Here is a 26115-nt window from a genome sequence, read left to right on the forward strand (position 1 = left end):
ACAAAACTGCGGAAATATCTCAGAATCGTGAAAACGACAAGATTGAAAATTTGATTTTCCGACCAATTTTCGGCTGCAAAGACCTGGGTCCCCCTTAATAAGGCAGGAGCTGTCGCCTTCCTCAGGTGTAGATGTAAGTGGATTTCTGGAGCTGTTGCACATACAGTCGAACCCGGATATATCGAACTCGAAGGGGATTGCGAAATAGTTAGATATATCGATAATTCAATATACAGAAATCGGCTTGTGATGACACTTACGATGCGAAAATCAATACCGTGTTTGTCGCGTAATCAACCCACTCCCATAATGAACCCACCCTCTACTTTTGCACCCGAGAATATGAAAAAAAAAAAAAGCGTTAAGGCCAGCTTGCTCCCAGGCAAGCGATTGAGCGATCTCAGCGACGAGCGGCACTGACAGAGCGAAAAATTTCCAACTTCATGGAACTGCGTCCCTCTCGCCGCTCGAGCCACCGCGACAGCTCAGTACAAGGTTTCTGTGTCGCCGCGGCAGAAATCACGAGCGTTTTCGCTTGCATTTCGATGCCACGCGCCACTCCGTTTCAATCGTCGCATCCACAGCTCATTTCTTGGCAGCGTGCCAAGATGCGTGCCAAGATGCACACCGGTGCGGCGTGTCCTGAGATAATTTTTTAGAGCTATTGAGGTGCTACCTCAGTTCAACACTTGTCAATTTTGAAGGATCGTGTTTGGTGCCTGTATTGCGTGAAATTTTCCTGGCTAACTTTGACTGCCAGCTCCAGTTCCAGCTAGATGCCGCCAATCTTGGTGTTAGGAAAGTGTTCAGATATATGGACAATTTTTTAGTTCTTCCTAATGTTGACCACTCAGCGTGTTGTGACACAGTCATAGGGAGCTGTTAAAACTTCACCCTTGAAAGGCAGCAAGGATCGAGTATCCAGTTTTTAGATTTGCAACTGTTTTTTACTGTGAATGACCATATCCGCTGGTCATATGTGCCACATTCTGAGAAGGTCCTTTTGCCCTTTTCTTCCTGACACTCGAAACTAATTAAGAAAGGCATAGCCATGACATGTATGAGGTGAGCCTTTTGACGTCTAGTGAACACATAGCAGCTGAGAGTTTTCAGGGTGAAGTGAATTAGTTGCGGCAGTGGAGGGTTTCCACTGGCCATTCTTCAGGCAGTGGCGGAATCATTGATGTGGAGGCTGAGGCACAAAATGCATCGGAAAGAGCCGGTAATTCCTCCTTAAAAAGCCCCCCTTTAAGTCGTGCCCTATGTGTACAAAATGGCCCATAACTTGAAGAGGGTAAACAGGGCATTTGACTTGCTCTTTCAGCCCCCTGAAAGTTGTCACAGTTCTGTAAGTGCGTGGCAGATGGTCAGCACAGGGTCACGTGTACAACTAAGCACGAATACGGGTATGTGCGCTGTGCCACCGAAGTGGTGTATAGCCCTGTATACATGAACTCGACGGAGTCGGGTCGAGTAAGCCTGTCGAGTAAAAAAACCATTTGTCGGGCTCGTGTATATGCAGTCGGGTCAAGTAAAGTAGGCGACAGAGCGGGTCGCGTTAACTTGCTTGCAGGGGGTAAGTTAACTCGCTTGACCCCTTGTCTAGAAGCACGTAGACGCTGTTGAGCCAGGGAGTCTAGTTATCGGGAACTCTGGAATCGAAAAGCCTCTGGAGCAGCGAGGAGCGTCAGCAAAGTTGAATGCTTTTTAGGTCTCATCAACGATAAAAGATAATCAAATTTCTCGATAGTAAAAGGCAATGGAATCAAATACGAGTAAGAAACTTTCACAATAACTTCGGATTTCGACACTATGTGCCACTGCGATTCTTACTCGCTAGAAAGAGAGTTCATGTAGACACCAACCGTGTTGAGTAATGGTGACCTCGCTGACTCGACCCGGTGCTGTCGAGTCCATGTATACAGAGGTTATAAGTTCCCGCTGCAGGGCGGCGGAGTTTACGTTGGGCAGACGGGCCAATCTATGAATGAGAGGCTGCGGCAGCATTACTGGTCTCTGAAACACGAAAATGGGGCCAATCTTCCAAAACACTGCCGAGAATGCCATTATTGCTACTCCTTTCTGAACAAAGCCACCATTATCGGGAGAGGTAAAACTAGACTGCAAAGGGAGATTTTGGAACTGGTGCATATGCGCAGACTTGGGCTCAACACGTGTGTAAGTGAGCCATCTGTGGCTCTTTTAGACAGAGACCTAGTTTTTGATCAACATGTGACGCCCGTGTTTTTGCACTTCTGTTGTATGCAAGTGGTTATCTCGCCTACCTTCGACGACAGATCATCTTTGCTTGTTACCTTTTTCCTTTTGCTTTTTTTCGTGCATATGACATGCAGACCTCCCTTTTGCTGCTACGATTGTTTTCCACTAAACATCAGTTGTTAATTACTGCTCATCCTGTCCAATTCTTGTCTTCATCCTGTTTGTGTTGCGGTTCCTTTTCTCCCACAACTATGTCGAACCAACTGGTTCAAACCTTCCCCCTGTTCATTGACGTACATTCTGAACATGCCTCACCTATGGCGCTGAAACCTGGAGGCTAACTCTTAAGTTGAGGACAACACAGAGGTCTATGGAACAAAAAATGGTAGGTGTAACATTAAGAGATAGGAAGCGCGCAGAGTGGGTCAGAGAAGTAACTTGAGAAAGCCTGGAAAATTGAACGAAAAAGGTTTCAAGCTTACGAAATTTTTGGTAGCCTATACAGGGTGCCACTGGAAGTCCAACATGGCTGCCCAAAAGGTGGTGTGACTAGTTGGCAGCTCTTTTGGAGCAGCATAGTTAAGCATCGTTTTTCATTGACCTACATTGTAGACAAGCCTCACCTATGGCGCTGAAATGTGGAGGCTAACTCTTAGGTTGAGGACAACGCAGAGGGCTATGGAACGAAAAATGGTAGGTGTATCATTAAGAGATAAGAAGCGCGCAGAGTCGGTCAGAGAAGTAACTTGAGAAAGCCTGGAAAATTGAACGAGAAAGGTTTCACGCTTACGAAATTTTAGTAGCCTATACAGGGTGCCACTGGAAGTCCAACATGGCTGCCCAAAAGGTGGTGTGACTAGTTGGCGGCTCTTTTGGAGCAGCATAGTAAAGCATCATTTTTCATTGACATACATTGTAGACAAGCCTCACCTATGGCGCTGAAACGTGGAGGCTAACTCCTAAGTTGAGGACAACGCAAAGGGCTATGGAACGAAAAATGGTAGGTGTATTATTAAGAGATAAGAAGCGCGCAGAGTCGGTCAGAGAAGTAACTTGAGAAAGCCTGGAAAATTGAACGAGAAAAGTTTCAAGCTTACGAAATTTTAGTAGCCTATACAGGGTGCCACTGGAAGTCCAACATGGCTGCCCAAAAGGTGGTTTGACTAGTTGGCGGCTCTTTTGAAGCAGCATAGTAAAGCATCGTTTTTCATTGACATACATTGTAGACAAGCCTCACCTATGGCGCTGAAACGTGGAGGCTAACTCTTAAGTTGAGGACAATGCCGAGGGCTATGGAACGAAAAATGGTAGGTGTATCATTAAGAGATAAGAAGCGCGCAGAGTCGGTCAGAGAAGTAACTTGAGAAAGCCTCGAAAATTGAACGAGAAAGGTTTCACGCTTACGAAATTTTAGTAGCCTATACAGGGTGCCACTGGAAGTCCAACATGGCTGCCCAAAAGGTGGTGTGACTAGTTGGCGGCTCTTTTGGAGCAGCATAGTAAAGCATCGTTTTTCATTGACCTACATTGTAGACAAGCCTCACCTATGGCGCTGAAATGTGGAGGCTAACTCCTAAGTTGAGGACAACGCAAAGGGCTATGGAACGAAAAATGGTAGGTGTATCATTAAGAGATAAGAAGCGCGCAGAGTCGGTCAGAGAAGTAACTTGAGAAAGCCTGGAAAATTGAACGAGAAAGGTTTCACGCTTACGAAATTTTAGTAGCCTATACAGGGTGCCACTGGAAGTCCAACATGGCTGCCCAAAAGGTGGTGTGACTAGTTGGCGGCTCTTTCGGAGCAGCATAGTAAAGCATCGTTTTTCATTGACCTACATTGTAGACAAGCCTCACCTATGGCGCTGAAATGTGGAGGCTAACTCTTAGGTTGAGGACAACGCAGAGGGCTATGGAACAAAAAATGGTAGGTGTATCATTAAGAGATAAAAAGCGCGCAGAGTCGGTCAGAGAAGTAACTTGAGAAAGCCTGGAAAATTGAACGAGAAAGGTTTCACGCTTACGAAATTTTAGTAGCCTATACAGGGTGCCACTGGAAGTCCAACATGGCTGCCCAAAAGGTGGTGTGACTAGTTGGCGGCTCTTTTGGAGCAGCATAGTTAAGCATCGTTTTTCATTGACCTAAATTGTAGACAAGCCTCACCTATGGCGCTGAAACGTGGAGGCTAACTCTTAAGTTGAGGACAATGCCGAGGGCTATGGAACGAAAAATGGTAGGTGTATCATTAAGAGATAAGAAGCGCGCAGAGTCGGTCAGAGAAGTAACTTGAGAAAGCCTGGAAAATTGAACGAGAAAAGTTTCAAGCTTACGAAATTTTAGTAGCCTATACAGGGTGCCACTGGAAGTCCAACATGGCTGCCCGAAAGGTGGTGTGACTAGTTGGCGGCTCTTTTGGAGCAGCATAGTTAAGCATCGTTTTTCATTGACATACATTGTAGACAAGCCTCACCTATGGCGCTGAAATGTGGAGGCTAACTCTTAAGTTGAGGACAACGCAGAGGGCTATGGAACGAAAAATGGTAGGTATATCATTTAGAGATAAGAAGCGCGCAGAGTGGGTCAGAGAAGTAACTTGAGAAAGCCTGGAAAATTGAATGAGAAAAGTTTCAAGCTTACGAAATTTTAGTAGCCTATACAGGGTGCCTCTGGAAGTCCATAATGGCTGCCCGAAAGGTGGTGTGGCTAGTTGGCGGCTCTTTTGGAGCAGCATAGTTAAGCATCGTTTTTCATTGACATACATTGTAGACAAGCCTCACCTATGGCGCTGAAACGTGGAGGCTAACTCTTAAGTTGAGGACAACGCCGAGGGCTATGGAACGAAAAATGGTAGGTTTATCATTAAGAGATAGAAGCGCGCAGAGTCGGTCAGAGAAGTAACTTGAGAAAGCCTGGAAAATTGAACGAGAAAAGTTTCAAGCTTACGAAATTTTAGTAGCCTATACAGGGTGCCACTGGAAGTCCAACATGGCTGCCCAAAAGGTGGTGCGACTAGTTGGCGGCTCTTTTGAAGCAGCATAGTTAAGCATCGTTTTTCATTGACATACATTGTAGACAAGCCTCACCTATGGCGCTGAAACGTGGAGGCTAACTCTTAAGTTGAGGACAACGCCGAGGGCTATGGAACGAAAAATGGTAGGTTTATCATAAGAGATAGAAGCGCGCAGAGTCGGTCAGAGAAGTAACTTGAGAAAGCCTGGAAAATTGAACGAGAAAAGTTTCAAGCTTACGAAATTTTAGTAGCCTATACAGGGTGCCACTGGAAGTCCAACATGGCTGCCCAAAAGGTGGTGTGACTAGTTGGCGGCTCTTTTGAAGCAGCATAGTTAAGCATCGTTTTTCATTGACATACATTGTAGACAAGCCTCACCTATGGCGCTGAAACGTGGAGGCTAACTCTTAAGTTGAGGACAACGCAGAGGGCTATGGAACGAAAAATGGTAGGTTTATCATTAAGAGATAGAAGCGCGCAGAGTCGGTCAGAGAAGTAACTTGAGAAAGCCTGGAAAATTGAACGAGAAAAGTTTCAAGCTTACGAAATTTTAGTAGCCTATACAGGGTGCCTCTGGAAGTCCATAATGGCTGCCCAAAAGGTGGTGTGACTAGTTGGCGGCTCTTTTGAAGCAGCATAGTTAAGCATCGTTTTTCATTGACGTACATTGTAGACAAGCCTCACCTATGGCGCTGAAACGTGGAGGCTAACTCTTAAGTTGAGGACAACGCAGAGGGCTATGGAACGAAATCTGGTCGGTGTAACGTTAAAAGGTAGGAAGCGCTCAGAGTGGGTCCGAGAAGTAACGCAAGTTACTAACAGTCTAGTGGAAATCATGAAGAAGAAATGGGCATGGGCAGGACTTAGTACGAAGAAAGGATAACCGATGGTCGCTAAGGTTAACAAATTGGATTCCTGGGGAAAGAAAGCGTAACGGGGCGGCAGAAGGGTAGGTGGGCGGATGAGGTTAAGAAGTTCGCAAGGGTCAAGTGGATGCAGCTAGCCCAAGACCGGGTTAAGTGGAGGAGTATGGCAGAGGCCTTCGCCCTGCAGTGGGTATAGTGCGGCTGCTGTGGTGATTATAATGATCATAGATAGGGGTGCCGAAGATCCAGTCAGGTGACTGGAACGTCGCCTTTAGCCTCGGTCTCACGGCAAAACTGTATTTTGCTATAAACTGCAAAGATAAATAAATAAATAAATAAATAATGATGATTAGTAGATAATGTTAGTGTCCAAGTTATTTGACTCTTTGGTGCCTTGTGCGGAAAAGGCGAAGGAAAGAAAAAAGTTCGCTGCTTTCCCTTATGTACACTGCCTGTCACACAATTTTAAGATTGTGGCAAAAAGATAGCGGTTGTTTTTTTCTGTACCTAAGAAACTTGAAAATGTTTTTGCTATTTTGGAAAGAAAGGCTGATCACCTAAAAGAACTTGAAATAACATCTAGGGTAAGCATGGAGCTAAGTATATGCCATGTGCTGAAGGTGTAGTGTATAAAATCTCAATGTCTTGTGCATAACAAAAGGTTAAAGGTTAGGTGCAAATATGTTGGACGCTATCTAATCTGCTAATCTCATTGACCTAGGCAGTGACTACCAATCTTGTTATCCTTCCTTGATAAACAAGATTGTGCATTAGCAAACCACCCTTTTTTTCTACATGAAAGTGAGATTGCATGCCTTTATCTTACATACCTTCATCTTACTTGTTGATAGGGCGGTCACTTTTTCATAATTTGTTTCTTCATTGAATAAACTTTCAGTTACGAGTCGTCGCTTGTCCGGTTGTCCTTGTTTTTGGTGTTTGTCTGTTGCGCTGTTTCCCATTCAGCTGTCACAGTCTATGTCTGAAGTTTTTTCGATGCTAACCTTGATTAAGCGGCAAGTCTGAAGTAGTGCAGGCACAAAAACAAGCAGCTTGTTTGCATATTCTTTGCGCTTTTTCTTTTCACGCTGCTCTAAATGTTCATGAGGTGTATAACCGATTTGCCAACACAGAGATTAGCAACTCCACTCCTTGAATTTACCTTGTTGAGGAAAATTATGTATGCAGGTTTTTATTTTTATTATTATTTGTTTATGCATACTGAAGTCTTTGTTCAAGACCTTAGCAGGGTGGGTACATACACACAAATGAACATACAGAAAGGCAGAACAATATTGGTGAATTACTTCAGGTGCTCTTCAAATGGTCTTAATGATTTCTGCGTGACTGCGTCGTTGGTAAGGTTGTTCCAGTCAACTATGGTGCGAGGGAAGTAAGAGTACTTGAAGGAATTAACTATTGAGTTTAGAGGTGTTATTGTTTTTTCATATTGTCTCGTTTGGTAACCTGTCGAGAAAGTGAAAATACCAGATGTGTCAATGTTGGAATGTCCTGTTATTAACTGAAAGAACCTTTACCTACAAGTGCGACGTCTCTTACTTATTGACAGAAAACCACATTGTTGAAGCAATTCTGTAATTGAGCTACGGCCGTATTTATTTAATAAAAATCTTGCTGCTTTCCGTTGGATGCGTTCTAGTTTGTCGGCGTTCGATGCGGTGAACGGGTCCCAAATTATGACGGCATATTCAAGCGTTGTATGCAAGAGATCGTACGGTTGATTTTAAAGATTGTTTAAAAAAAAAGGCAGTTTACGGAGGGCGCTAGCTGTCACAGTGTCGAAGTGCTTTGTCCATAAGTTATTAAAGTCGAACCCGGATATATCGAAGGGGATCGCGAAATAGTTCGATATACAGAAGTCAGCTTGGGACGGCACTTACGATGCGAAAAAACGATACTGTATTTGTCGCGTAATCAACACACTCGCATAATGAACCCACCCTCCACTTTTGCACTCGAGAATTTTGAAAAAAAAAAAAAAAGCGTTAAGGCCAGCTCGCTCACATGCAAGCGATTAAGCAATCTCAGCGACGAGCGGCAGCGACAGAGTAAAAAATTTCCAACTTGTTGGAACTGCGTCCCTCTGCGGTAGCGGTACGAGCCACCGCAGCAGCTGAAAACAAGGTTTCTGTGTCGCCACGGCAGAAATAACCAGCGTTATCGCTAGCATGTCGCACTCCGTTTCGGTCGTCTCATCCACAGCTCATTTCTTGGCAGCGTGCCAAGATGCTGCGCAGCGATAACGTCCCTTTATCTTTTGATAGCTCCTGCTGCGGCGGGGAGCGAACTTGGCAGAGTGCCCGTGATGGCTTGATTGCACTAGCCTGGTTCGATTTATCACGCCGCGCTTGGGACGGGCGGTCTACTGCCACAAAATCATTGGAAAGCGTGATAAAGTAGCTGCAAATGCTGTTTGAAGCGAAAAATGCTAAAAGCCGGTGTCATGATCGCAGCTGACCGCGTGCTTTCGTTGATTCATACATGCACGGATAAACGACTCCCGCAAAAAAAAAAAAAAAAGAACCGCTTCGTAACGCCATATCTTAAGCTACGCCGTGCGTACAGCACAACGATAGCTTCTTAACTTCCGCAAGCGCCATAGACACGTCAGCCGCCTCGCGCAGAGGGTTCGCAACAAATGCTGGAGAAAGCGTCCGACGTTCTGTTTGAAAACGGGCGCATGCGTAGCGCGTGCTACTGCGAACGAAGGCCGCGAAAGAGGAAGGAGAGAGATAGCTCGGCGAAAGAATGGTCATACCCTTGCGCTTCGCTCTATCGCGTTTTTCCCCTCTCGTTTCCACTGGTTCTCTCTAGTTCATTCACGCACATGGCTTGCAAACGTCACGCACGTACTGGCGCGCGGGAAACGATAACTGCGTAACCGCAGATGCGCGCGCCTTTGCGGAATAGGGGAGAAAACCTGGGCCAGGGGGCGCTGCGCCGCTCTGTGCGTCAGCGCCCTCCATGGAGACCCCGTCAAAATCTACGCGCAGCCCGGCCGCGTAGTCTGCTAGCCGCCGCATAGAAAAGCATGCTGTCGTCTGCTCCGCACTGCTCTCCAGCACGTGTTTGCGCGCGCGCGCTCGGTTGTTTCTCTCCTCCTCCGGCCGCATTGTGGCCACCGTCGCGCTCTAACAATGAGGGGGGAAGAAGAAAGAAAGAAAAGAACTAGAAGGAAAATAATGACGGCGCACTTTTTTCGCGAAGCTTGTGTGGAAACGGTAACGGGATGGTTGTGGGCCTTCCTTTCTTTTCTTTCTTTTTTTTTTTTTTGGGGGGGGGGGGAATCTCGTACCGTTCGTGTGTCGTACTTCTCTAACTGGCGGTGCCGAAGCAGCCATCGTGGAACCGAGTCGGCCTCAAGAAACGGATATTCGTCATTAATGCGATCACTTTACGTCAATCATTCTATCCTCATACGTAATCCTGCTTCGGGAGCTCAAAACTGCGCGTTCGCTATAGGAGATAACTGAACTAGGAATTGCGCAGCGTAACAGTGGAATTAAGAAGACAAAGGTTTCCGTGGAAAGATGTCCCCATCTGCATGGAAAGTCGTCAGACATTTCCTCGCTGTTCGTCTCGTGGAGAGGAAACTGCCGCAAAAATGGCATGCCTCGACTTCTGGGGAATGACCCAAGTCGTTAGGAACCCCTCATCGTTAAAGGTAGATAGGTCATTGATTTCGAACGGCAGCGCCGCAGCAGCGAACTTCCCCTGGCCGGTGTCGGCAGGACCCAAAGGGTAAGGCGGCATGCTTTGTGCCTTTGTAGGGAACGCATCCTAAACGCGCCGAAAACAGGCCCCACGGCGCCGGCAGCACTGCCTAAAACGTTTGTCCCCAAAGAGCTGAATAGGCCCCTTTAAGTGACCAGTCACAAAGGAGCACTCGTCGCTGTGTACAAGCCCATCGGTTATTCTCAACCAGAAGGCTGGACCCTTCATTCTGTGAACATGGATAGAGGCATCAAGAGGTGCCCCCTCAAGTCCTTCAAGATACCTGTCGTTTGCCTCCCGCCTTCAAGTAGCGAATTCGCGTTCATTTTTTTTTTTATGTCTGAGCCTGCCAACAAGCGCTCTTTGAAAACAATGTCCGGCGATCAATTAATCATAATTTCTTGCTTTCGAAAGCACCGATAAAAAACATGCCTCCAGCCAGCCTCTATGTCAGCCGGGGCACAGAAGAAAGCAAAATTAAGAAATCCCACTGGCAAAGAGCGCCGGCTTTGCGCGCGAAGACGCGCCACCAACTCCCCTCGTCCTCACTCCTTCTCCCGCTCCGCGTGCACGCGCGGCTGAACGTAGCACGCGCTCCCGAGCGAGCAGGCTGCGCAGACTCCGCAGACAGCCGCGCGCAGCGCGGGCGCGGATGCGCGTAGGTTTTGTAGTTCCTCTCCGCTCCGCTGGAAACCGAGCGCTGGCGTCGCGGAGCAAACTCCAGCTTTGGTTCCCTATGGGCGCGGCGCTACCCTAGCCGAACTGTCCCCTCTCATTCCCTCCGCGCGTGGCTTGAAAACGTCACGCGGCAAACGGCCGAGGGTGATGCGATCGTCTTTGGGGAAGGCACCCTTTCCAGTGCGTAGTGCGGAGTTCAATATATCAAGCGACGGGTGAAATTGAGTTCAATATATGACGCGGCTTTCCTGTACTTTTACATGGGATTTTCAAGGGGATATTCCGTGAGTTCGATATAACCAAAATTCGATATATCCGGGTTCGACTGTAGTAATCCAGAGACTGAGGTGTTTGTAATGCATTACTTCTGAGAGAGTGATGTTGTTAGTGCAGTACGAGAACAAAAGGGGCCTTTTTTTTCTGGGTGATTTGCATGAATACTGTCTTTTTTAGTTAATTATTTGCCATTTTTTGCATCATGATATTACTTTTTAAAACTCGTTATTTAATATAATTTGGTCCTGGACAGTGTTAATACTGTTGTAGAGCACGCAGTGATCTGCATACAGTCTAAGAGGAACAGAAGTATTGTCGACAATGTCGTTTATGAAAAGTAAGATGAGTAGAGGGCCTAGTACGGACCCTGGGGAACACCAGAATCAACAGGTATGGCATCAGAAGATCGGTATTTTAGTGAAACGAATTGATGTTGGTTTCTTAAGAAAGTCAAGATCCAAGCAAGCATTTTATTTTTTATTAAGGACTCTAATTTGTGAACTAATTTATTGTTCCATAAAATTGTGTTTCATAAAAAATCCATAAGAATTGTGTTTGTTTCCCATCATTTATTGTTTTGGAAAAATTATGTCTAGCTTGAACTAAGTGGTTGTAGAGTAACCCTGTCTGAACCCATGCTGTGCTTTTGAAATGACATTGTGTTTCTGATTAAATGCTTATGAATTATGTGTTCGAGAATTTTGCAGGTAACTTTGAACACGTGACCTGTCGCCTGTTTTGTGTATTGATTTGATTTGGGCAGTTCCCCAGTTGTACGGTATTGAAGACTCATTCAGACACTTATTATAAAGGACAGACAAATATTTAGAGTACCATTCGGCCTAGCGCTTCAAAAAAGTGCTTCAGGAATGTTACCATGGTTAGGCAATTTGCTTTCACAACAGGGAAGCAGAGCAAGAAATCATCTACAAATCTAAACGCCTGCAGTAAACAAAATGTGCCAAACTAGATTTTAAAGTCCGATTCCCTTTTGCCATGTAAATATCAGAAATGACCGGCGCAATGCAAAAACTTATGCTAATACCACTCTTTTGTATGTACCATTTTGAACCGAACTTTACAACTAATGAACTAAGGTATTTTTCCAGCAAGTTTAGAAAACCAGACACTAATACAGGACTCATTCTGGAACTTGATGGCAGCAAACTGATGAATACATTCTTCCACAGCAGTTAAGGCTGCTGCGACCGGAATACTAAAGTACATATCTCTAATTTCAACAGACACACAGATATCCGGGGGGCTTTCTTTCAAGAATGCAATGACGTCCTCAGAGTCACCACATGCGAAATTGCGCACAAAGAAAGATTTGTTGAGTGTGATACAGGCATTGTGTATAACATTCCCTTATCATGCGGAATGAGATACATATGCCAGACAGGCAGGTGTTTGAACACGAGGTTAAAGGAACAGTGTAATGATATAGGTAAAATCAATAGCCCTGGAAACCTCGCACCCCATTGCGCAAAACACAAATGCAAGCCAGAATTTGAAGGCTGTTCGAAAGAAAGAAAAGGAAGAGAAATAATAGGAGCGTTTCAGATATGGGAAGCTGGAGAAGACAAGTGCGTAAGCACGCCATCAGTCATGCTAACTAATGAGATAAAGATAATAAAGGAGCTTAGGTGCGTAGGGATATGACACTGCCTGTTCAGTGAGTTTGCGAGATTTCTTGTATCACAGAGTGCGTGTGGACTGGTTTAAATGCAACGCTGTTATCAATAAACCTTAGTTGTCAGTGCGCGCTTGTCCTGTGTACGTGGTTCCTGCTGGACTGGTTTAAATGCAACGCTGTTATCAATAAACCTTAGTTGTCAGTGCGCGCTTGTCCTGTGTACGTGGTTCCTGCTTTCTTGTGTATCTGTGTATATCGTAGCGCGAAAATTCTTGAAATGGTAAACCAACTAGCTCCATTGCTGCTTTGCTTTGAATACGAATCCTTTTAGAAAAATCTTCAGTTACAGAATACTTGGTTCCCTTCTTGCATGTTTTTAATTTTAATATCAGACTTTTCTCTACAGGTTCATGTTGTCTTTGGTTACACAGAGTGCTGCGCGACATTTAAACTTGGCATTTTCTGTTAATCTGCGTGGGCGTTATACTAACCTGTGTCGCAATGGAATGGAAGGAGAAAACCAGTACATGATGCGACAAGCAGCATCAAGTCCAGCATCGCCACCGCTACCACCCTCTGGGCAGTTTCAGAGGTAGCCGCATGTGGAAATTGCGAATTGAGTGCGGGATGGTGCCCTGGCAGAGTCCGAATAATCGGGCAAGTCTAGAAAATCGGCCGGCGGCTATACATGTCAAAAATCAATGTAGCACCTGGTGGCAGACTGCAGCCTCAGTAGCGGCAGCTCGCAGGGAACGTTTTGTAGCTGCAATGCAGTCAGCAGGTGTGGTCATTAAGTTTGCATGGATTCAATGATCTGCGGCAATTTTTACATTTGAATGCAGGAGCCAAAAAGGCTCCTGGGAGGACTTTGCCAAAACCTTAAAAAAACAAAAAAGTTTGTACCTATCCATGCTAAGCGCTGTCTGAATGTGGTGGCATACATCACCCCAAACAGAATTCTCATCTGTATGGAAAAATTTCATCCTTATTTTTGCAGCACATGAGGGAAGAGGTGCCATATCCTGAGGTTGGCTGAGTAGTGAAACAGATGCGCCTGTAGGAATCTGACTTTTTGTGCATTGGGAATACATTTGGACTATAGAAACATGCTCCAAAACACAATTAGAATGCCTTAAAGCTTTCGTTTTGTAGCTCCAAAGCTGCCCCAGAATGCTCGAGCGCGTTCCATCCCTCGGTATTGGCAGTGCTGGGGTATTCTTGTCCACAGCCAAGCAGCTACAATGTTTTAAATGTTGGCATTTTGCCTTGAGGTGAGTGACCTTCTCTGCATATCTAGGCTATGGCAAATGCATTTTGCTGGAGTGCCGTCTAATGTGCTTCTTCCCCTACGCATTCCCTGAGCGAGCTCCCCTTGCTTGTTGTGTTCTTCTTCTGCGAAGCCACATTTTTCTTTTGAGGTCAATACATTTGGAGTGCAGCACACATGAAAGCAAGCGGTTGTTTAGGATTGGAAGGTTGCCATGCTGACTTGAGTGCAACACCATAGTCTCCGTGAAGTGAGCTCATCACTAATCTTGTCACATACTCTGTATGGATTTGTTAGTTTTAAGTGGCACATGTCCCTGAATAATTTAAGTCATTGGCAAGGATAAATATTTGTGCCACTGTTGGGGATGCTGAAAGAAATTACCTACGAATGTCTTACGAAGGACATGCATAAGACATGAATGACTTGTTGAAAGTGCTGTGCTTTACAATGAGCATGGAATTCTCTACAAGACTGGAGGAAGAGACGGCACTTCATTTAGCTTCAGGGATTTTACCTAAACTAATCTGCAGCTCTCCTCTATAGCACCCCTGGAGTCATACCAGTAGCGTTGTTTGATTAATCTGTTTGTCCCCACTTTGCAGAATGAGCTCGAGGCTGTCACTGCAAAGCTGCAGACGGACAACAATGCGCTGAAGGCCACCATCGTCCAGCTGGAGCAGGCAAATGTCAGCCTCTCTGCAGAGGTGTCAGGACTCGGCCAGCGCTGCGCCGACCTGGAGGCAGAGTTGCAGGCATTGAAGGTGGCAGCTGCCAAGCTAGAGTCGGACCACGCTGCACAGCTTATCGCTAAAGACCAGTTGATGGCCACTCTGGAAGCAAAATCCACCAGCTTTGAAGCCTCAAACAACGAGCTTCTCAAGTCCAATGAGCAGCTTAATGAAGCCTTGCGCTCGTCAGAGGCAGAGAGGGAAGAAATTCAGAACAAGCTGTGTAAGGAGACTGCAGAGAAAGAGAGGCACTGTGAAGAGCTGTCTCGGAGTCAGCAAGTGATACATTCTCTGGAAGAGGCATCGAGCCAGGTTTTGGTGAAGCTGCATGATCAGTCACTGAGAGCAGAGCAACTTGAGGCACGTGTGCAAGAACTGGAGGCATCCCAGCGTCATGTGGGCACCCGCTGCTCTGAGCTTGAGGCTGAGCTGGGTGAACGGGAGAGCCAGCTGAAAGCAGCTGTGGAAGGGAAAAATGCAGCTGTGCTGATGATGGAAGAAGCACGAGCACAGTTGGACCTTGTGAGTCAGCAGGCTAACACTGCCCGCAAGCTGGGGGAGGAGAAGCAGGCACTGCTCGAGAAAATGATCATCCTCGAGTCTGACCTGAACGTGCTTTGTGATGAGAATGCACGACTTGGCAGCCAGCTTGTTGCACTCACTCAAGCTCACGGGGAGCTGTGTGCCAGGAATGCTGAGGAGTGTGGCCGACTTGAGCAGTGCATCCAGGATTGGGCTGCAGAAAAGAAAACACTGGAGGCTCACTTGGAACAAGAAAGGGAGAATGCACATCATTTGGAACAGAAATATGCCGAGCAGTCTTCCTTGAATGAAAGGCTTTCTGATGAAAATCTGGCATTGAAGGCTGCTATACAGGAAGCCGGTATTGAAAAAAGGTGCCTCGAAACCAGCATCAAACAAGCGGCTGACAGAAACTCCGAGCTTCGCATCCATCTTGAAGAGATCAGGGGCAGCCTCGATGCTGCAATTGCAGAAAAGCGAACTGCCGAATGGAAGCTGTCTGAGAAGACTGCTGCCTGTACTGCCCTTACGGACGAGGTTTCTGCAGTCAAGGCAGAACTTGCTGCCTCTGAGGAGTGTGCACAAGCGCTAAGGACGAGCAATGCCAGCTTGGACTCTCTTACAGCTGCGTGTAAGGATCAGCTGCAGGCTGTGCAGGCTCGGCTCCACGAGGCCAATGCTCAGGTGGTGTCATTGAGGCAGGAGGTCTCCGTGCTTCAGGAGGGGATCACAAGGCTCAACCTCGAAAAGCAGCTCCTGCATTCGTCGCTTGGCACAGCAGAGAACACATTGCGATCTCTCAATGAGGCCTGTGTTGCCACCAACCGTAGCATGGAGGACATGAAGCAGAAGTTCGAAGTCGGTGAGCGGGACCGGTCTTATCTGACCGGCGTTATTGAGCAGCTGCAGCAGGACTGCACAAGCCTGAAGACTGTGCTGTCCAACACAAGTGAAAAGCTTCGCGAGCATGAGGTGGAGGCAGTACGGTCCAAGCTGTTGGAAGACGAGCATCTCAAGCACCGGAACCAGGTCTTGGAGGACCGCATTGGGGACCTGGAGGTGAAGCTCAACAGCCAGCTGGAGCTGCAGAAGAAAGCAGAGGATGACTACTATGAGTGCGTCAAAGAGCGTGATGCTAACAAGGAATCTCTTCAGCAACAGATTGATGAGCTCACTGCAGAGAACGTACGGCTGCGGCAGGAGCTGGAGCAGATGAGGCTGACGTTGGACGCCCGAGAGAGCGTTGCTGCAGAGGTGGCTGCTCAAGTCACACAACTTAGGGTGGAAAAGGAACGACTCGAGCTGGACCTTGCAAACCATACCAATGAGCTGCGGAAAGCGACTGCCAAGCAAGAGGAGCTGCGCCTCAAGTGCGGCATACTCGAGAACAAGAACCAAGGTTTGAAGTACGAACTCAAGGTGGGTGCTTTGGTTCTTCTGCACCCGCTTTTTTTTAAATATTTTGCAGTTCTCATTTTGTATCAGTCGTGAGGAAACACATTTTCTGTTGGCTTAGGGCTTCCTCTAGTGCTTGAGTGCTAAAGTAGGCTTGAGTTTTTACTTTGGGACTTCCTGACTTGGTCACATGGCTATGCACTTCTCTGCAGTTCCTTCCCCCCTCCCCACAATAAAAAGGAAAAAAAATCTTGAATGTACATGTAGCCAAACAAGCCATAAATATTGATTGAGAGTGAAATGCCTATTAATCAAACCCGGATATATCGAACTCTAAGGGGATTGTAAAATAGTTAGCTAATTTGATATACAGAAATCTGCTTAAGACGTTGCTTGCGATCATAAAAAATGGTACTGTATTTGTCGTGTAATCAGTCCACTCGAATAATGTGCCCACCTCCACTTTTGGCGCAGAAAATAAAAAAATGTTAATGGGTGGCGCATCTCTCCCTTTCGCGCCATTGCAGGCCGCAGCTCATTTTTTGGCAGCATGCCAAGATGCTGTGCAGCGATACCGTCAGGGCATGTTTACCTTTTGACATTAGCTCCTGTAATGGCAAGAAGTGAACTTGGCAGAGTGCCTGTGATGGCTTCATTGCACAAGCCTGGTTCGATTGATCATGCTTGGGGCGGGCGGCGTCCACTGCCACTAAATGGTTGGAAGGGGTGATAGCAGTAAATGCCGTTTGAAGTGAACAAAGTCTGCGTCATGATCGTGTGCTGCCGCGCACACAGGGTTCACAACATACATTGACGCTCTGTCTGCCACGTGCTGAGCTGGCTTGCCGGTGCATATGTAGTGTGTGCTGCTGCAAACGAAGACCGGAAAAGAGGGAAGAAGGGGAGAGCTCAGCAGAATTTTTTTCTCCTTCCGCACACCTATCGAGGAAGGAAAGAATGAGCTCATCCTTGTGCTTCACTACATTGCATTGTTTCCTCTTTTCCCAACATTACAGCTGCATTGGCTGCATCTGCTCTGTACCGACAGCTGCCAAACCGGTTCCCTCTTGTTCCTTCATGCACATTTGCAAACGTTCCATGCTGCCGCGTGACAAACGATCACTGCAGATGCGCACACCTTTGAGGAAAAGGCACGCCTCTGCTCTAGACCAGCCATCGCCGAACTGGTTCCTTCTCTTTCTTTCGGCACATGGCTCGAAAACGTCACGCGGCAAACGGCCGAGGTGATGTGATCGTCTTTGAGGAAGGTGCACTCTCCAGTGCATGGTGCGGAGTTCAATGTATCGAATGGCCGATGAAATTGCAGTTCGGTATAAGACGCTGCTTTCCTATACTCTTACATGAAATTTTCTAGTGTATATTCCGAGAGTTCAATATAATGAAAATTCGAATTATTCAGGTTCGACTGTGTAATTATGTTCCTCTCAGGAACCCGGGAAGGGCTCCATTACACCTTTAAAGGAAGGCCTATGAAGGGAGGGCTGACAGGGCAGTTCGCTGGAACATCTATTGTGCAAGCGAGGAATTGTCATTTGTGAAACAGATTTGAGTTTGTAAAAATGTATAAGGCTCGGGATTACTTTAGGAGACTGTTTAGTCCACTTTTGACAGTAAGTATTAAAGTGCCGATCAGTAATCATAATCGCCAGTTTAGCAAAAGACTAAACAAGACGAATGCTCCTGCAGGAAATTCTCTTGTTGAGGAAAAAAACCAGCCTCTGAGCTTCACTTGCTTCACACAGAAATGAGTTTCCTTGAAGGTTGTAGTTCACTTATGCATACTTCTTCACGCAGTGACCTGCATTTTATGAATAACTAGTTTTGAGCTCGACGACTCTCTCGTAGATGTGTTCTATGGTAAAATAAACCACTTATTACAATGGTGTCATATTACATTATTGGTTATAACATTCAAATATGGTCACTGAATGTCAACAAAAATGCGGAAATGCAACCACAAAAGCGCCTGCGTACGCCAATGCAGCGGCAATAATACAAACAAAAAGGACACAGTGAGCGTCACGGACGGAGCATGAAGGAGGGAAGGCGCTGCTAGGCGCAGCCATTCTGAGGGAGAGCTTTGAGCGCTCCCCCTCGCCCGTGGCCTTGGTAACTCACGTCCTCTCTGCCTCTGTACGGTGGAGTATTCCATTCTGAGGGTGCACTGACAGTAGTGCGCTTCACTATCCTCCCCTGTTTGCTTTGTTCAGGTTGCACATGTTTTGTGCCAGACATGCAGCTGAGTTTGTTCACGTGTCTTTCTAGCGTGGGTCCTCTAGTGTGCTATCATCATTACCACGATCTTGCTGGCCCTGGATTTCCCATGAACAGCAATGGAGAATCTTCCTTCAGGAAGTGCGACAGAACCGGCGCAGACGAGGAAGCGAACGGCAATACTGCTAGAAGTACTGTATGTGTAGAAGTATTGTAGAACATTGTTTGAGCACAAGGGCAGCATAAAGCTGTGCAACTTGGTGCACAAGTATGGCCTGACGCAACCGAGAGTATCTATTTATTTATTTATTTGTGCCTCACAGGCCTCGAAAAGTATTGGGTGAGGGGGGCATATAAAAAAATGAACATACAGAAGTAATAGTCCAGTGCAACGGTACGTCGGACGCGGTACACAGCAAATACATGATAGGAGCATAGTATAGATCCAAAACAGGGTAATGTCATCTTGGCTATGATTGGTCTGTGCCTATCAGATTTGAATTTGCCTTATTCTATGAACCCTTTCAAACTGGTAGGCAACTACTGATAATTCTGGGTGCTCTGAACAAAACACAATAATTTTTTTTTCTGAATCTGCCCAGCTTTCATCTTCTACATCATTGATGCCAAAGAAAAGCAAGTTATTTCTACGCAATCTATTCTCAGCATCATCACATCTTGAGTAAATATTAGAAAGCTGGGAAGAAATGCCTTGCATGGCATTGCCAGCTAGAGAACTATCTGGTCTATCAAGTAAGGTTAACGCTATTTCAAGTGCGACCACTCCGTCAGCTGTTTTACTTAATCTGTAGCTTCCTGCCTTTCCCTAATACCTTTGATTTCATCAAGGATTGTGGCTTGGCCAGCTTCAATTCTTTGCACAGTCAGCAAGAGGGTATCCAATGTTTCCCTTTCGGTGGCGTTCATAGGCCCGGGATTGCTTTCAACGCCACTCGACAGTGAGAGTAACATACCACAAAAGAACGAATAAAGACAAGATGGCAAGCACAATATACATTTCATCGTATCGCTGCTCTTTACCCAGGTAGCACCTTGTAAATAACTAACCTGCAAATTCTGTGGCAGTAAGATTTCCGTGGTGGTCACGGTGCCGTTTCCGAGGTGGGCGGTTCCGAGCTTGTTTTTATATGCTTCGTCGATGTTGGAGATAGTCGATGTAGATCCCCGTTGCCAGGTGAAAATACTAGGTTAGGCCAAGAAGTCGACGAGAACGAAGGTCGCTCAGCGGCACTAGATGGCGGTGAAGCAGCAGGATCCGAGAAATAGTAGGCACCACATAACGATGTGGCCTGCAAAATCTGTAGCGGCAAGATATTTATGGCAGTCATGGTGCCGTGCCCCTTAATCATCAATCATCTGTAACGCGCTTAAGACTGAGAACGACAGTGATGCCAGTGCTGCCCGTTCAATGGATGATGGCTGGAAAAGGATTGGACTGGGGCCTACAAAAACATAGAACATAACCAGTGGTTCTTAAATGCCTATGCAGCGAACCTGCTATTAGTGGCCCGATTTTAGCGGAGAAGGGGAAGCACTTCGCATACCTCCTGCACTACACTGATTTCCTGCCTGGTGGTGATTGGATTCAGTGGTTCAAGGAGAGACATGGAATCGTTTACAAGGCAGTAATGGGTGAGGCAGGGTCACTTGATGTTGACGCTGGCAGAAGTGGCTTGAGGAAACACTGCCCTGCATCCGAGAAGCACATGCGGACCGGGACTTACACAATGGGGACAAAACTGGGCTGTTTTTCCAGATATTACCATCAAATATGCGCACTGTCAGAGGCGATTCCTATAAGGGCAGCAAGCAAAGAAAATTGAGTGACCATTTTATAGTGTGCCAACAGGACGACAGCGAGAAGTGCCCCAACTTGGTCATAGGAGAATCCAAGAATTCCTGCTGTTTTCGTGGTGCTCCGAGGACCCTAGCTCGCTACAGTCATAACAGGAAAGCATCGGTGATGTGCAAAGTTTTCCCGCGAGGGGCTGGTTTGAGTTTGATCAACGGATGAAGGCAAGGAGGTGGTATTGGTGCTCGATAATTGCACTGCGCACCAAACAGCTCAGAAGCTCTCGCATGTAGAAGTTTTTTTCCTCCCACCCAACAAAACTGCAGCCTATGGATGCCGGCATGAGTACTTGCTTCAAGGCACGCTGATATGTTTTGAGCAGGCTCGACATTGGTCGGATATCTACTCTCCCAAGGTGGAGTAAATTTATAATAAGGGAGTAATTACTCATTGCCATCTACCCAAGCGCAGCCATACAGCTACAAAAGAAAGCTATACAGCTTTCTCAGAAACTTCACAGTTAAAGAAAAATTCATCCTGATCTGGGGATCGAACCCGCTTTCCTTTATAGCCGCATGGCTGCGCTTGGGTGGATGTCAGTGAGCAATTACTCCCTTATTACGAACCTCGACATTTCTGTCCGAGAACGCCGACCGGCACCAGACTTCGATATCTCGCTCCTGATGGCAGTGCAGTTCATTTTTAGAGCATGGCCAGAAGTAAGCTCTTCCATCATCATGAATTGCTTCAGGAAGGCAGGCTTTGCTGGAGATGCCTGTGACACCGAAAGTTGCGAAGCTCCTACCCACACAGCGATGACTTTGGCCCACAGTAAGTGGTTGTGACAGCAAAGCTTGAGGAACTTGAGGAATTTTTACATGCCGACGATACAGTTGCAACAGAAGTCCTTGAAGAGCTGACAGACGATGCTATCGTTGCATCAGTCACTGGCGCAGAAGACTATGAAAGAAGCAACGACGACGATAAACTGGAACCTGTGCAGGTTGCGTCTCACCAGGGGGCTTTGAGAATGATACTCCCTGCGAGGCTTTGTTTTTGCCTAGAACCTTCCACTGCACTATGTTCAGCAGTTGGATGCCTTGCAGAAAGATGTCGGCCAGATTGCCGTGAAACAGACAACGCTTACGGGTTTCTTCCCACTACAAAACAAGTGTAAACTACCTCATCTTCATTAAATGTGTATTTTGTTTTTCGGCCCAACCCGGTTATAACAATGCTATTTTCATGGCACTTCAATGTTGTTTGATGGGTTTGACAGTGCCAGTGGTTTTTGGACGTCTGCGCACAAAATCTACCACTCTCTCCAGTCCCATGCTTAAAGGGCAACTCCGGGGGTTTTTTGACATTCGAATATTCTAATAAAAATTTTACTGTAGATTCTCCTCTCCATCCTGACGCATTCTATAAAATTTGAGCGCCGTACGGTAATCCGTTCGCGCGCAACACGACTTTAAAATATGCTGTTTTCATGGCTTAAGATGAGACTATTTCTGCCGTCAACACTGAGTTTCTGTCGTCACAAACAGTATACCGGCATTACTGTCCACTTCCCGCATGATTATGAAATTGTGAGGCTTATATTGAACTACCTCAGACATTTTATGCAATGCTTCATGATTTCCATACTTTATTTTCACCATCCAACGCACGTACGAGTGTTTCTCTAATACTGAGTGTGACGCCACCATTTCGTCACCTGGGACGTCGTTTCTGGCCGTAAAAGCAGTTTCGGTTTCGATTTGCTGTTTTTTCTCTTTAAAAATACTTCTAATTGGAATTTCAAAAAACGTTTTTTTGTGTTCGAGTCAGGACGTGCCAAGGAATGTAATTCAACCAAAAACACAGAATGATGGAAAAATCACCGGAGTTGACCTTTAACAGAAGGCATTGTTTCGCCTGCATCCTGGATGTCGAGGGATTTATGGCTTGAAGTGGTTGGCTCCAAAGGTTTAACGATCGCTACTATATCACAGAGTTAGCAATTGAGAGCCACGCCGTGGATGCAGAAGAGCCCAGAAGTGGGTGTAGGACATATGGCATGATGTGAAGGAGAGGCACGAGCCATGCAACATTTTTAGTGCAGACAAGACTTTGTTTTAGCAGCTACTGCCAACTAGGACATTGATGCTCAAAGTGAGAAGTGCCATGGAGGCAAAATGAATAAAACCCGAGTCACTGTTCTCACTACGAACATGGATGGGTCCGTAAAGTTGCGACCGCTTGTCATTGGCGTAAGATTTGCCTCCTTCTCTACAACTGCTTCGCTTACTATTGCGGCGTCGCACTCAAAAACATAAAACTCTGCCACCAAACGCCACAACGGTAATAAAGCCGCTTGATCAAAGAATCATACGGGCATTCAAGCAAAGTGACAGTTGTCAGTAAGTGCTTGTCTGTGTCCCCTTTCATGTGAATGTCTTGTTAGCGCTTCTTCCTTTTTTTGAAATGTTGCACCAATTAGCCCAGCAAAAAGTTCTTGAATAACTGTCTTCTGGAGTAGGTTATCCATGCTAAATGGCAGGATTTTTTATTTGTTAATGCGGTTTGGGTCAACTGTTTTATAATGAGTTTGATGCTCAAGTTCATTATAAACGGTTTTGGTTAGAGTGAAATACTTCGTATATCGAACAAATCGCATTAAATCAAGCTGTTCATTATAACTGGCTTTGACTGTATTGCCACTGCCTCAAAGGGCATCAATGAATAGAGCCAAGCTAGTCCATCCAAATACTCAGCTTTGCCTAGCTTTCACGGTGGTGCAAAGGGGGTTGTTTGCGACCAAAATACAGTGCAAGTCCAAATTATTCGAGTTCGATAAATCAGTCTGGTACTGTACATGAACTAAAGTCTTATTCGCTGGTAAAAAAAAAAAAAGACAGCACCAGGTCCTTACAATTGCACTGTGCAATACTTGCCATTCTCTTGCGGGCTGCCCTAGAGGCATTGTTGAAATTCTTTAATAATATATGAATGGCAAAATACCAGAAGGGTGGAAAAAGGCTGTAATAGTACCCTTTCTGAAACCAGGTATCGAAAAACCCTTCGAAAGTACTGAAAACATCCAACTCACCTTTATTCTTGAAACCCGACAACTTCTGAATACACACCAATATGGCTTAAAAAAACATACATTCAGCTGATTATCTTGTCCATCTCAAAGACACAATACAGGAGGTGTTCAGCCACAGGCAACACTGAATCAAGGTCTTCGACCTGGAGAAAGCCTAAGACACCACGTGAAAATTCCTCTGCGACCTAACAGACCTATGTATCCATGGCAGGATGCTTGACTGCCTGAACAACTTCCTGACTAACCGTACATTCCCAGTCTGTTTAGACAGTTTTCTTCATGACTTTCACATTAGAAAATGGCATACCACAGGGCTTCATCCTTAGCACAACACTCTTTATAGTAAAAAGGAATTTGCTTACTAAAGTAAGCCCAAAGTTAATGTAGATGACATGCAAATGTATGTAGATATAGAAGACCTGCTGTGGGCAAACAGCAATGAACTAGTTTTCCCCTCAAAAAAACAGTAGCCATTGTGTTCTCGTAGAGGTGAGACTTGCAGATCAATCCCACGTTATACCTGAACCAAACCTACCTTCAGAAGGGAAGATGTTTGGGCGTGTTGGTTCATCGCCAACAAAGCAAAGTGCAAAAAACGACAGAGGACGAGGGGAGAACAGGACATGCGCTTATCCTGTCCTCGCCTCGTCCTTTGTCGTTTTTTCCGCTTTGCTTTGTTGAAGATGAACCAACACGTCCAAATATTTTCCAGAAGTGCATTTTAAGTACCTTGGGCCTATCTACTCTTTGTTTTCTGGTAGCGCATGTCCTGCCCTCGCCTCTTCCTCTGTCGTTTTTTGCGCTTTGCTTTGTTGACGATGAACCAACATGGCCAAATATTTTCCCTTCTGAAGTGCATTTCTACTACCTTGGGCCTATCTACTCTTTGTTCTCTGGTAGCACATGTCCTGTCCTCGCCTCTTCCTCTGTCGTTTTTTGCGCTTTCATTCATTGACGATGAACCAACACGGCCAAATATTTTCCCTTCTGAAGTGCATTTCTACTACCTTGGGCCTATCTACTCTTTGTTCTCTGGTAGCGCATGTCCTGTCCTCGCCTCTTCCTCTGTCGTTTTTTGCGCTTTGATTCATTGACGATGAACCAACACGGCCAAATATTTTCCCTTCTGAAGTGCATTTCTACTACCTTGGGTCTATCTACTCTGTTCTCTGGTAGCGCATGTCCTGTCCTCGCCTCTTCCTCTGCGTTTTTAGCGCTTTGCTTTGTTGATGATGAACCAACATGGCCAAATGTTTTCCCTTCTGAAGTGCATTTCTACTACCTTGGGCATATCTACTCTGTTCTCTGGTAGAGCATGTCCTGTCCTCGCCTCTTCTGTCGTTTTTTGCGCATTGCTTCGTTGACGATGAACCAACACGGCCAAATATTTTCCCTTCTGAAGTGCATTTCTGCTACCTTGGGCCTATCTATTCTGTTCTCTGGTAGCGCATGTCCTGTCCTCGCCTCTTCCTCTGTCGTTTTTTGCGCTTTGCTTCACTGACGAGGAACCAACACGGCCAAATATTTTCCCTTCTGAAGTGCATTTCTACTACCTCGAGCCTATCTACTCTGCTCTCTGGTAGCGCATGTCCTGTCCTCGCCTCTTCCTCTATCGTTCTTTGCGCTTTGCTTTGTTGACAATAAACCAACACGCCCAAATATTTTCCCTTCTGAAGTGCATTTCTACTACCTTGGGCCTATCTACTCTGTTCTCTGGTAGCGCATTTCCTGTCCTCGCCTCTTTCTCTGTCGTTTTTTGCGCTTTGCTTCGTTGACTATGAACCAACACGCCCAAACATTTTCCCTTCAGAAGTGCATTTCTAGTACCTTGGGCCTATCTACTCTGTTCTCTGGTAGCCCATGTCCTGTCCTCGCCTCTTCCTCTGTCGTTTTTTGTGCTTTGCTTTGTTGACTATGAACCAACATGCCCAAATATTTTCCCTTCAAAAGTGCATTTCTACTACCTTGGGCCTATCTACTCTGTTCTCTGGTAGCGCATGTCCTCTCCTCGCCTCTTACTCTGTCGTTTTTTGCGCTTTGCTTCGCTGACGATGAACCAACACGGCCAAATATTTTCCCTTCAGAAGTGCATTTGTACTACCTTGGGCCTATCTACTCTGTTCTCTGGTAGCGCATGTCCTGTGCTCGCCTCTTCCTCTGTCGTTTTATGTGCTTTGCTTTGTTGACTATGAACCAACATGCCCAAATATTTTCCCTTCAGAAGTGCATTTCTACTACCTCGAGCCTATCTACTCTGCTCTCTGGTAGCGCATGTCCTGTCCTCGCCTCTTTCTCTATCGTTCTTTGCGCTTTGCTTTGTTGACAATAAACCAACACGCCCAAATATTTTCCCTTCTGAAGTGCATTTCTACTACCTTGGGCCTATCTACTGTTTCTCTGGTAGTGCATGTCCTGTCCTTGCCTCTTCCTTTGTCGTATTTTGCGCTTTGCTTCGTTGACGATGAACCAACACGCCCAAATATTTTGCCTTCAGAAGTGCATTTCTAGTACCTTGGGCCTATCTACTCTGTTCTCTGGTAGCGCATGTCCTGTCCTCGCCTCTTCCTCTGTCGTTTTTTGCGCTTTACTTCGTTGACTTCCTCTGTCGTTTTTTGCACTTTGCTTCGTTGACGATGAACCAACAC

General features: G+C 46.1%; 1 protein-coding gene across 4 annotated transcripts in view; it reads left to right on the forward strand.

Annotated features, from left to right (window-relative positions):
* LOC146187532 (uncharacterized) overlaps positions 1 to 26115 on the forward strand; it is a 291822-nt gene that overhangs the window by 128811 nt on the left and 136896 nt on the right. For all 4 annotated transcript variants that reach the window (XM_084607738.1, XM_084607739.1, XM_084607740.1 and 1 more), the window contains one exon: positions 14289 to 16355. In XM_084607738.1, the coding sequence (XP_084463864.1) occupies positions 14289 to 16355 (2067 nt within the window). The remainder of the gene's footprint in view (positions 1 to 14288; positions 16356 to 26115) is intronic.

The sequence above is a fragment of the Amblyomma maculatum genome, chromosome 6 (assembly GCF_055883805.1).
Source record: "Amblyomma maculatum isolate TAMU_Amacu chromosome 6, ASM5588380v1, whole genome shotgun sequence".
NCBI classification, from domain to species: domain Eukaryota; kingdom Metazoa; phylum Arthropoda; class Arachnida; order Ixodida; family Ixodidae; genus Amblyomma; species Amblyomma maculatum.